Raw genomic sequence first — 12,751 nt, 5'->3', positions numbered from 1 at the left:
GTGTTTCAAAAGCGAGAGGTGAGCAGTTAACTGAGCCATTGGTTGCAATTCGCAACCTCACCACTAGATGCCGCTAAAATTTACACACTGCACCTTTAGGTAAAGCAACTTAAAAATTTAAAGTAAATATTATTTATAAATTGCAATGATCAACTACTGTTTTACATTAAGTAGTTTTTTAACCATTTATTTTTTGTTCACAAGTCACAGAAACAAACAACGTGACTCATGTGTATGTAAGTGTGAAGAAACTGAGCTCAGTGTTGGCACTGACTTTACAGTTATTGTTTACTTATGATAAAACAACACATGTCTGACTACAGCTTTAAGCACAGGCACTACACGTCTGAACACATCTCAGCAGCCAAACCATTTAAACTTTTAATGTATCTAAAAAATAAATGTAGCGTAATGAAAACACTATAAGAAACATTACACTAAAGGGAAACATAGGGGGAACAGACTTCGACAAAACACTGGGTCCATAACAATCAAAGTTTAATGCTAACACTTCACATTGCTACTGCAGAGCTGTCACTTTCGCCACCAGTTGGGCTCCGCCCACAAAATACGTCATCTCTGTTTACCAACATGCAATAGGTCTATAACACTGTTTTCACTGTCCTAAAAATGGGCTGATGTCTTCCTTGTTCTATGAAGTTCCTCCATCAGAAATAAGTAACGAGTTCTGAATGTGTAGCTAGTTTAGTGTATTGTAAATCGACAGCAGCTTAGCTTAGGGCAGAGGTTATTTAAAAACTCATATATATGCGGGAAGTAGAGGGCTGTAGTCCAAACTGGCCATTCTCTGTATTCCTTGAAAAGTCACCATGAAACGAAAAGATTGATTGCCTAATTTTCTCTGTGGTGACATATATCTGAGTAAAACCGGCTTCTAAAAATGAAATAACGCACGGGTGGATTTGAATTGGTCCATCAAGATTTGATTGGATTGTTTGAAGTTGGGTCATGTTGCTAATTGTAATCGCTAATCGCAGCGATCTTCTCCCGGACCCCGCCCACCTGCCATACCATATGACCGGAAGTAAAGGGAGATCGTTTTGAGAAGGGGAAGAGATTAGCATTTTTGTTTAAAGTTTATGAGGGCACTAGCCTGGCTAACACCAGACCAGTCTCATAGAGAATGAGATGTAGTCTGGGAACCATATGCTCATTGTCTTGTATTTGAGGCATGATTTGTGAATGCCCAGAGCCGTGTATTGGGCGCTACGAATGTCTATCAAATGCGTTTGTACGTAGCTCATAGCCAATCGTTTTAATTATACCAGATGACGTATGTAGAGTGACATAAATTCAAACGTCAACAGCTTTTATCGGGTGCGTGTGCACACAGCTGAAAGCTATGCAAATAAACCAGTAGCTGTATATTGATATTGAAAAGCAACACAACTTAGTGGCACTATGACAACCACAGTACAGGCATAATGACAATATGATATTAATAAATACCACTTATTATTTATAAGTTAAATGGACTTCGTCGACGACGATGCCTAGCAGGTTGGTCCTATAAAACTCTGTGGCTATCATGTCTTGCCATATCCAAACATCCTTCTTGGAAATTAAATTGTTTAACGCCAAAAGTTGCTCTTTTTTAAAAAAAAAACTTGCAAACTTGCATTCAAAACTACTTCAAACACTATCTAAGGCTGCATTGAAAATTAACTTTGCGTCTGCTGCCTTGTTGGATAAACAAAACTGCTTCGGTTTGTCGCATAGATGTCGTCATCGTCTTGCTGCCCCCGCCCCTTTCTGTGATTGGTTCCCTATTTCAGGGGAAAAGTAGGTCCAAGGGAATATATATTTTCTTTAAAGTCACTATGAAAATAAAATGAAAAACTGTAACCTGTGTTGCAACATTGTGCCTTTTCTACCAAATTCATGTGCCCTCATAGCCTGGGTTTCCCCATGCTGCCTTGAACACAATATTACAACACAAATGACAGTTTTTCATTTTATTTTCATAGTGACTTTAAACAAAATATATATTGCTTGGTGTTGAGCTTTGGGTTTTATAATTTTGCAGGTATTATTTATGCTCTAAAAGCAGCCTTACACACCAACTAAAAAAAACGTCCGCTTTAACACAATTGAGACTTACTGAAAACCACATAAAATATCACTTGCTCATGCTGGGAACTGGAAATCCTCATCATCCAACCGTGTTCATTTAACGTTAAACTGAAGTACATTTGAGGTGCCAGACTCTTTCTTAGCCTAACTGGCATAATGAATGCCATAAACCTCATCACACACTGTAAAAAGTGTTTCTGTGCCTTAGTAGATTTAACAAAGATAAAACGAGTAAACTGTATTAAAAAAAATTTAATCTTGTTTTTTTAATCAAAATTTGAGTTAAAATAACATAAAAAGATTAATAATTTGAGTAATTCTAAATGAACACTTTACTGAGTAAATACAGCTTCATTTTATCATGTAGAATCCACTTAAATTTGTAAGAAGGAAATAAACTTCATAATTTTGTGTTGCAACTACATGAATGATTTTAGTAAACATAGCTAAGTAGGCAGTAGACTCGTAGTTCCCAGCATGCTTTGCATGGGACTGCATTTGGACAGCGAAATTTAAATTTAAACGCTATTTTATGTGTTTTTTACTAAAAAGAAAGACTTTGTAGTGTTTAATGTTCATTTATCTTCGAGATTTAGAAGAGTTTTTGTTTCATCTTTGAGTTTTGTAGTTACCATTGTTCAGAAGACTGGTGCTTGTGCATAGACTGCATACTGAAGTATGTCACCCTTTACAGTTGCCCAAAACTAAACTGGGTGGGCGCGTTGATTGAATAAACAATTCGTGCCCTCATCTCACAGAAAGATAAAGTCTAAATCAATGTTTATGGAAACAACAACAAACCATAAAAAAGTTACCTGTACCAAGAAAAGTAAATTAAACTGAGTAATACTAGAACTATTAGTTAACTCAACTTAATTTTGTTGCATTTGTATTAAGTAATATTACAGTGTTTATTATACTTAAAAAAGGCTACAAGTTAAAAAAGACAACTTAAAACATCAAATGCAGCCACTTGCCTCAATTTTTATAAGTTAGATTTAGGTATAACTTTTTACAGTGCAGCAACCAAAAGTTTGTTTAAATGAGGCTGTTGTATTGCAATTACTCATTTTATTTGAGTTTATGGAACTCAAAGCCGTAAAATCGTTGAAAACACATAACATTTTACGTTGAATCAACTTTTTTTACTTGTTTGAGTACAGTTCACTCATTTAAGATGAGTACATGCTACTGGTCGGGTTTACAGTGAAGTGCATTACAAAATTTGTGTCTATCTTATATTAAAGTGTCAGAAATTTAAATACATTTATGTAAACATCTCTAGAGAACCAAAGCAGGAACTGAAATATATTTTCCACCTAACTCTCTTTGTTTCAGAGATGAATGTCCACATAAAGCAATGTAAGGGGAACCCTCGACCTCAGGGACAGATCAAACGCTGTAAAGATGATTTATGTCCGCTGGTTAGGTCATCTACATGTCACAAGAACCCTCCTGTATTGCATTATGTGGTGGTAAGTTTAGCCCAAATGTGACACTTACTTTAAAGTATATGTGTGTGTATATGTGTGTGTGTGTTAGGTGTGGGTGATATTTGGGGGGGATGTAAGCCAGTATAAAGAACCCTTTATGCAGTATGTGGAGAGGAAGTTAGCTTCAGAGGAAAAAGCAACATGAAGAGAGGCACATCTGGAGATATTACAATTCCCTCTCCGTGCCAAGAAACGGCACACGCGCACAAATGCGCCACAAATACATCAAAAAGCAAACGTTGAGTCTGACAGGTTTTCATCACTACCAGCTTTCCCCGTCTCGCTCCTTTCTGACCTCCGACCTTTCACTTCCTGTTTAACAAGTAACATAAACCAAATCCAGACCGAAAAGGAAAACAAAAGCTCCGCCTCCTTCGCCCCATCTGTTTTTTCAGTTCTAACAAGGGAAAGTCTGCCACGTCGTTTCACAAAATCCTACATCTTACGCGCGCTACATCTCGATCAGCTTTGTGGCACAATTCGAAACACCGCATTTTGGAGACGTTTGTGTTCCTAAGACTTTAAGAGGGATTTATGAGTTATCCAGGCCAAAAAATCCAACGCTCCTTACCACCCACATTCTTTAACTCCAACCACCATCAAACACGCTGTGGTTTTAAAGGACCCACCTCTCCGCCTCCTCCCCCACTCGCCCACCGATCTCTGGCATCTCACACACTCGGACGTCCAGCCGAACGAAGACAGAGAGAGAAGAACAAACCCACGGATGGAGGACAATCAGAACATCTGATCGCCGATTGCCAAATCTGATTGGCACGGATGCTTGAACTTTGAGGTATTATTTATTTATTTGTTCCTTTTGAAGTACTCATTATTCACATATGGTAAAAACAGATCGTAAAGTTAAAATTTAAGGAGGGACCAAAGATGCGATGCCACTTAAGAAAGCTGAGCTTTAGAATAAAAGATTTCCTTAAAATTGCATTAATATTAATAATCAAACTGTGATTTTCCACTTAAACTGACTTTCTGTAATATGCATACTTAAAAAAAACTTTAACTCTTTCTTTTCCAGGATGATACATCAAACAATGACATACCAAAAGCAAGGATTTCCATATACATTTATATCCATGAACTCTTTTTAGTTGCTACATGTATATTGTGTATGTGTGTGCATTGTAATTCATTCCTCATCGCTGTTGGATTTCATCTCATACTGTCTCCATGTCACGCATCATTCCCACCCCGCTTTCCCAGTGTTCAGACTACCTGTTCAGGGCGTAGAGATTGTACAGTAGTCTGCACATTGGTTAGGCTGCGTCGGGTTCACACGCATCGTCTTGATCTTTTCATCAATGGAAATGTGCATGCCGTCATCTGATAAGTAATGTGTGGGGGTGCATATCTGTAGTTTTGGGATAGATTCACCCTTCTTTATTTTAAAAAAAAAAAAACTATATATCATTTTTAGGGTCTAGGGTTAGGGTTTGTGTTAGTAAAAACTTAAAATTTATATAGAAATAACCTTAACGAAAGAAAAAGGGGCACTGAAAATGATCTGATTGGTTATGATGTTTATACGATGGAAAATAAAGGAAGCCATTTCCCCGAGTATAATTGTCTTTGTCTGACTCTTATTTCATCTACTTGGACCACAATGAACTTTTTTTTGGCGTGGGCAGAACATAGCTGTGGTTTAAAAAAAGCGATTAAATGAAAAGCAATTACATGCAAAAGAAGTCCTTTCGGACCACGGGCTCTTTTGTTTTAAGGGGGCTTTCTCTGCATGCCTAAACTAACTGCAATTCAAGCTTTTGGGAAGTGTTGGACCACAATCTGGTATGTATGGTAATGAAAACCATATGCCACCACCACCCCAACCCCCAAAGCGGCCCTCCCACCAGTCCCGGGTCTGCATCTCCTCATGCCTTCAGACTCTGGACTGACAGTGGGGGTCACGGCGGTACGTTAACACCTGTGCTTGATCAGACCATCAAGACGGGCGAAATGCCTGCCCATTACTGAAATGAGAAACAGAACTGCAACGCTCATTTGTAATGCATGACCTCATCCATCTTATTCAGACCAAAGCAGTGCGTTTAAACCGGTATGAAAAGATGCTTTGATTCTTTAAAATGACTAAATTTAGCCTAACTGATGAATACTTGAAAAGAAATGTGGTTGCTCCAGGGTGAACCGCAATTTACATATACACATTTGGCAGACGCTTTTATCCAAACAGACTTACAAGGTAGACATTTTTTAGCAGCATGTGTGTTCCCTGGTTCGAACCGATGAAATTTAGCACTGGTAATGCGACAATGAGCTACACAGTGATTGTGTAGACAACAAGCAACCATATAGAGAGTTTTAAGCCTCACCTCATCGTCTTTGTACCAGGACAGATTCTCAGCGGTCAGGACAAACCAATATTCCTTCGCTCCTCCTTTCATGATACCGATGTTATTGATGGTCAGCCAGCCCTTCCTGATCACCTGGATTGAGAAACGAAAGACATAAGAGACGGTGTGATGGACATTTATCAATTAGGGGCAAAAACGCGGGGTTAGTTGTAACATGGACTATTTACATTGTTGCACAAGGTTGAGCGTTTTGATTTTCTGGTATTTTTTTCACGCTGCCAAAGATGTTCTTACGCAAATATTTGGAAATGTATAATATTTTTCCAGAGAGTTATTGATGAACAAGTGTTTTGGTGGCATGTAGTAAATTTTTTCGTCATATGTTTTTTTCGGTTTCTAAGTTGGGTGTGTAAGATACCAAATCCAATGCTATGTCATATTAATCAGTGTCTTGTTGACTGAAACATAGCATTATTTTGAAATAGGTCTGCAGCTCTTAGCAACTTTTTTGGTGGGCTTGAAAATATTTTGACCTAGCGGGGTTAATTGTAACGCTGTGTTAACTAACCCCTCAGCACTTACAATATGAAAACTACAGTGGCCTTGAAGTGCAAAAATAAATTACAATGGTAAATTACTTATTTACAAGATAAAAAATTTTTTACAAGTTTTTTAACAAATGTACAAGTTTTTAAACAAATGTACAATGAGTGAATAAATGTACAAGTTTTTTTTAACAAATTTACAATGACCGAACAAAATTACAAGTTTTTTAACAAATTTACAATAAGTGAACAAAATTACAAGTTTTAAAACAAATTTACAAACTCAAATTTACAAACTCGTCACGCTTCCCTGTTTCAGTCTATGTAACCCCGGGAGCGAACGAACAAGGCAGTCCTGATTAAAAAGTTTGGAGTACCCAAACATTAGTAATCTAATGAGAAAGTCAGTGAATTATTTTGATAACTGCCATCCAAAATGTGTAAAACTTTTAAAGCTAGCGTTAGCTAACTAAAGCTATTTCACTTACCTGAAAATAAGGTCCAGTATCCCTAGTCACTCGGGAAGCGATGAAAGGATATATATATATTATACTTTCAGGTTTGTTCCCACCAGAGGCTCGGATGGGTGACATCAGCGTATTGTACCTACCCTTTCAGTAAAAAACTTACATTTGTTTTAAAATTTGTAATTTTGTTTGGTCATTGTAAATTTGTTTAAACACTTGTAAATTTGTTAAAAAACTTGTAAATTTATTCACTCATTGTAAATTTGTTAAAAAACTTGTAAAAAAAACTTGTTTTTAATCTTGTAAACAAGTAATTTACCATTGTAATTTATTTTTGCCCTTCCAGGCCACGGTAGAAAACCGCTAACGTTAGCTTAATTCTTGCCGTTGTTTTAAATAGGCTACACACGAATGATTGCTAGCTGCTAACAAAATAAATGTGCCTGTATTATCAAAAATCGTGTGTCAAATTTATTTTTGTTCATATCTTTAATATTGATTGAATAAGGTCACGTCAAAGATTGAAATCATAATGAAATGAATGGATAAAATCACACTTTGATGCTCATTATCAGAATTTGAAACTGTAGTATGGTTATTACAGACTGGGTCACATATTAAAAAATGTTTTGTCATAATTGTGCTGCTTTTTCTCACATATTTAGACATTTGTATCCATTTATAACTGAACTATTGTTAGAAAAGGGCTGGATGAATGAATACAGTGTGGATACCTGTCTATTATAGACCGATATATAAACAATATCCACTTCAAGTATATAGATAAAACATAATTGAAATATTTTCCTGCAAACTTAATTTTTAGCAAGTGTTACAACTAACCCCCTGCCTGTTACAATTAACCCCACTAATGGTGTAAGTTGTAATGTTTGCACTTTTGATCACATTTGATGTAATTATCCAAGAATGGTAAGTACTAAAAACAAACTTCAAATGTTCATTTGTAGCAGAGATGTGTGTTGCTTGTGTAAAAATATAATTAATCAAACTCAAATATTTTTTAAACGATTGATCCAAAACCAAAAAGCGTTAGGTTGTGCCCCGCGCTCCCCTTTTTATTTATTTATTATTGAGAAGTTGTTTATGTTTATGCAAGGCACAGTTTGTGTATAAAACCCACAACCTTTGCGCTGCCAGCACAATGCTTTACCTCTATAGAGGGATATGGGTTAGGGATAAAAACGTTATTTAACATCAAAGCAGTCTCCCGAATGTACGTTTTATATAGCAGGTGATGTTTAAATAATAATCCTTACAAGCTATTTGTGATTGTTTTTTTAAAAACACATCACATAATAATAATAATTATCATTCAATGCTATTATTTAAATCCATGTTATAGTGTAGGGAAAGGCTAGAGTGCATTAACACACACACATGCATACACACCACAGATACTGCACAATACACACTTACCATTATCTCATCCTGAGGTAGGTTGGCATAGCAACAGTAGTGAAGTAAAAGAAGAGTTTAAGATAGGTAGTTATAAACTGAAAAAAGGTATCAGTGAAAAGATGAATAGAATACAAATATAGAAGAAAGATAGTACTGAGATAGAAATTAACAATGAGATCATTCACACCCAATATACGGTATGTTACTTATTTCCGGTGATTGGTAAAAGTAAGGCCTGTGTGAACATTCAAGTACATTGCAATTGAACAGATGTAGAACAATATGTGACCCTGGACCACAAAACCAGTCATAAGGGTCAGTTTGGGGAGATGAAGATGCTAAATAAATAAGCTTTCCAGTGATGTATGGTTTGTTAGGATAGGACAATATTTGGCCAACTTTCTGTAATCTAAGTGTGCAAAAAAATCATTATATAAATATAATGTAAGTCCTTATCAACACATATTTCTAATATACATTTTTGATATTTTTATGGTAGGAAATTTACAAAATATCTCAATGGAGCATGATATTTACTTAAAGGAACAGTATGTAAGAAATGTATATCAATTAATCATAAAATGGCCCTGATATGTCACTAGACATTAAGAATTTATTTTCATTTCAAATACTTATATCACTGACAACAGTGGTCTGGACAGGATATTGTCATTTAAAAAGTGGAGTTGCAGCCCTCAACTGATGTTTATGTTGTCATTTTGTGTATTGGCCACTAGTTGTGAGATTGCAGTACCAGTTTTAACCACAAGTTTTGTGATTGCAATACCAGTTTTTGCCACAATCCTACATACTGTGACATTTCACAAGATGTAAAATAAATCTTTGGTGTCCCCAGATTACATTTGTGAAGTTCTAGCTCAATATATTATCATATAGATAATGTATTATAACATGTTTAAATTGCCACTTTGTAAGTGTGAGCAAAAATGTGCCGTTTTGTGTGTGTCCTTTTAAATGCAAATGAGCTGATCTCTGTACTAAATGGCAGTGCCGTGGTTGAATAGTGCAAATTAAGGGGCAGTATTATTCCCTTCTGACATCACAAGGGGAGCCGAATTTCAATTACCTATTTTTTTTTCACATGCTTGCAGAGAATGGTTTACCAAAACTAAGTTACTGTGTTTTTCTTTTTTTACGTTTTATAGGTGGAAGCAAAAAGTCCGGTTTTCATGTCCCCTTAAATATCCTCATGATTAAAAAAAACAAACAATACAATGTATTGTTGGCTATTGCAACAAATATACCTGTGCTACTTATGACTGGTTTTTGTGGTCCAGGGTAAAAAAATAAACAAATCTCTCCATCACAAATTCTTTCCTTTATACGAGCAGGTTTGGTGGTACAAAACAAAACGTATCGCTTTTCCAAGCGGATTTAAAAGAGGAGCTACATTTTGTGGCGCAACAGCACTTTTGGGAGTACTTCGACTCGGCGCAGTAACACCCTCCCTCTCCCATTATGAGAGTGAGAAGGGGAGCGGACTTTTCAGGCGAGTCGAAGTACTCCCAAAAGTGCTATTACGCCATAAAATATAGTTGCTCTTTTAAATCCGCTTAGAAAAGCGCTACGTTTCATTTTGTACCACCAAACTCGCTCGTATAACTACTCGTCTTAAATAGGAAAAACGTTGTTGTGTTTGGTCACTTCTAACTTTATCTCTAAATGGTACCATTGAATGAATGGGGCTAAGCTAAATGCTATCGAAGCGTCGCAGCGCGCTCCAGCGCTTATGTGCACGCACACAGATAATAGAGGGATGTATCAACATTTCTTAGTTAAGGTAATAACATATTTTAATATTGAAAATGAGTAGACTATTCCTTTAACAGTGTCAGCAACTAATGGGTGGGGCTTAGATGATTTTCTCACCATAACAGGACACACTTTGGTTATAAAAATGTCTTTAAAAGCGGAGATTTGCACAACAGAATACCCGAAAATTAGTATTGATGGACACATCTATTCATATGAACCATAAGCCACTTTTTTTCCCAGTAGTAATGAGTACAGATGCTGAGTGACACAGTATCATACTGATGTTGCTGCATGTATTAATGTTGAATTGAGGAAGCAAACATCTGCCAGGTTTGTGTGACAGATGCACCTGTAGCATCTGTTGATTCTGGTTTGTGATTACCTGATTGCCAGCAGCTTTCTTCTTATTCATCTGACTGCTTCTCTGCTGGGCACTGCAAAAAAACAGCAAATGTCCATAAAGTACAGTTAGACAGCAGAGAAATGAACTGTAACTTATAGATGACTAATGGCGATTAATGTGACAAATAATAGTCACAAGGTCATCATAAGCATCAAGTTTAAAACCTAAAACATACAAACATTCCTGCAAAAAAAGGTCTCCTGAGTTTGGCTAGTAAAATGGCAACAGACCTTGCACTTGTTGGGCGGTACACGACACAGAATTTGTGCAGATGTGAAGCAAACGATCGATAGATTTGTCGCTAGCTACATTTTTGTGGGAAAAAAGGGGTATGAAAAGTCACTAAATCTAGCAACCATGTTGCTAAGCTGGCAAAGTCTGCCTCAGACACTCTCCGTTGCATGAGTAAGTAAACCCCACCCACTGATTAACATAGAATTTGCATACTCACTACTAACTTCAAGTTCACTTTGAAAATAAAATCGAAAGCTAAATAATTTTTTTTAATTTGAATTATGTCCCTATTATTGCGTGTGCATTAATAAAACGTGTATTTGGAGTTTCTTTTCCACATTTGGCTATTAATTTTAAAGGAAAACACCACCGTTTTTCAATATTTTACTATGTTCTTATTTCCCTATTTAAAGACTGTTACATGAGTAGTTACATGAGTAAGTATGGTGGCACAAAACATGGCGATTTTTTAAGCGGATAAAAAAATGTGAACTATATTGTATGGGGGAAGAGCACTTAGTTTGCAGCACTTCGACCTTGGGCGCAGTAATATTGACGAAAGTTTAAGCGAGAGGGCGAGGAGTCAGGAGTGATGATGTTAATGCGCGCCAAGGTTGAAGTGCTGCAAACTAAGTGCCCTTCCGCCACACAATATAGTTCTCATTTTTTATCCGCTTAAAAAATTGCCATGTTTTATTTTGTGCCACCATATTTACTTGCATGGAAGTGTTTGGTGGCTTTAAATTCATCCCTGTTTGGATCCTAAGGAATGAATGGGGCTAGGCTAAATGCTAACACATTCACAACGAGCTGTACAAAGATTAAGTGCACGCATTGAAAAAAGATAGGTATGTATTAATTTGTCTAATTTGAGGTAAGAACAGAGTAAAATATTGAAAAACGGTGGTGTATTCCTTTAATATTGTCAGTCTTGCCTTGGGATTGTAGTTAAAATGATATCGTTAGTTGCATTTTATATTTCAATTACACAGGGAAGATACATTAGGCAGGCACCTACATTCTGTTTTTAAAGGTGACATAGAATGATTGAACGGAGTATTAGTCCTTGTTCTGTGATGTGACATGTAGACAAAATTATTTTTGTTTGGGTCTGTAATGCCTTAGAAGCTTCCTAAAAACCTCTCAGATAGCTCTATTAGGGTGGGGGATTTTAAGCAAGTGGTTTTGCACCTATTTGGCTCCCCCTACTGGCTTAACTTGCTATCTCATTACTGATTGGCTGCCTTTGCTGCCACTCAAAAAATGTAGCCAATTATTTTAAGGTGGAGGGGCAGTAAGATGCCTGTGATGTCATAAGCATCAGTTTTTCAGATTGGGCCGTTTTCTGGCTGACATTTCTAAAAGAGGAATTTCTATGAGACTGAGATGTTTAGCATGTTTAGCACTTTTTGTATGTTCGTGAATGCGGGTAGACTACCATTATTCAACAAAGACAAGGTAAAATGGTTTTTCATTCTCTGTCCCCTTTAAATCACATTTAAAAACATATTTGTACAGTACGGCATTTAACGCAGTATGAGATCTACTTGTTAGGAGTTTTTAAAGGAACAGTATGTAAGAAATGTATATCAATTAATCGTAAAATGGCCCTGATATGTCACTAGACATTAAGAAATCATGTTCATTTCAAATACTTATACTACTGACAACAGTGGTCTGGCCAGGATTTTGTCATATAAAAAGTGGAGTTGCAGCCATCAACTGATGTTTATGTTGTCATGTTGTATATTGGCCAACAGTTGTGCGATTGCAGTACCAGTTTTAGCCACAAGTTTTGTTATTGCAGTGCCAGTTTTGACCACAATCCCACATACTGTTCCTTTAAGTCTCTGTTACTGATTTTTACTGTATTTATTGCATTTTTATTGTGTGGTTTTTTTTTTAGTTTTATGCTTTTTGAGTTCAATATTTTATTTTATATGGTATGTACAGCGCTTTTTATATTTTGTATTTTATATTATTATTTTTTTAT

At 36.3% G+C, this 12,751-nt stretch overlaps 1 protein-coding gene across 2 annotated transcripts in view; it reads right to left on the bottom strand.

Annotated features, from left to right (window-relative positions):
• Window positions 1-12,751, bottom strand: part of dnm1b (dynamin 1b) — a 58,224-nt gene that overhangs the window by 20,591 nt on the left and 24,882 nt on the right. For both annotated transcript variants that reach the window (XM_055200613.2, XM_055200614.2), the window contains exons 13-15: window positions 10,504-10,555; window positions 8,364-8,375; window positions 5,933-6,046 (exon numbers count right to left, since the gene is read on the bottom strand). In XM_055200613.2, coding sequence (XP_055056588.1) covers window positions 5,933-6,046; window positions 8,364-8,375; window positions 10,504-10,555 — 178 coding nt within the window. The remainder of the gene's footprint in view (window positions 1-5,932; window positions 6,047-8,363; window positions 8,376-10,503; window positions 10,556-12,751) is intronic.

Source organism: Misgurnus anguillicaudatus, chromosome 22 (genome assembly GCF_027580225.2).
Source record: "Misgurnus anguillicaudatus chromosome 22, ASM2758022v2, whole genome shotgun sequence".
NCBI classification, from domain to species: domain Eukaryota; kingdom Metazoa; phylum Chordata; class Actinopteri; order Cypriniformes; family Cobitidae; genus Misgurnus; species Misgurnus anguillicaudatus.
Note: the sequence above shows the minus strand (reverse complement) of the source record. Positions and strands in the feature narration are given on the sequence as shown.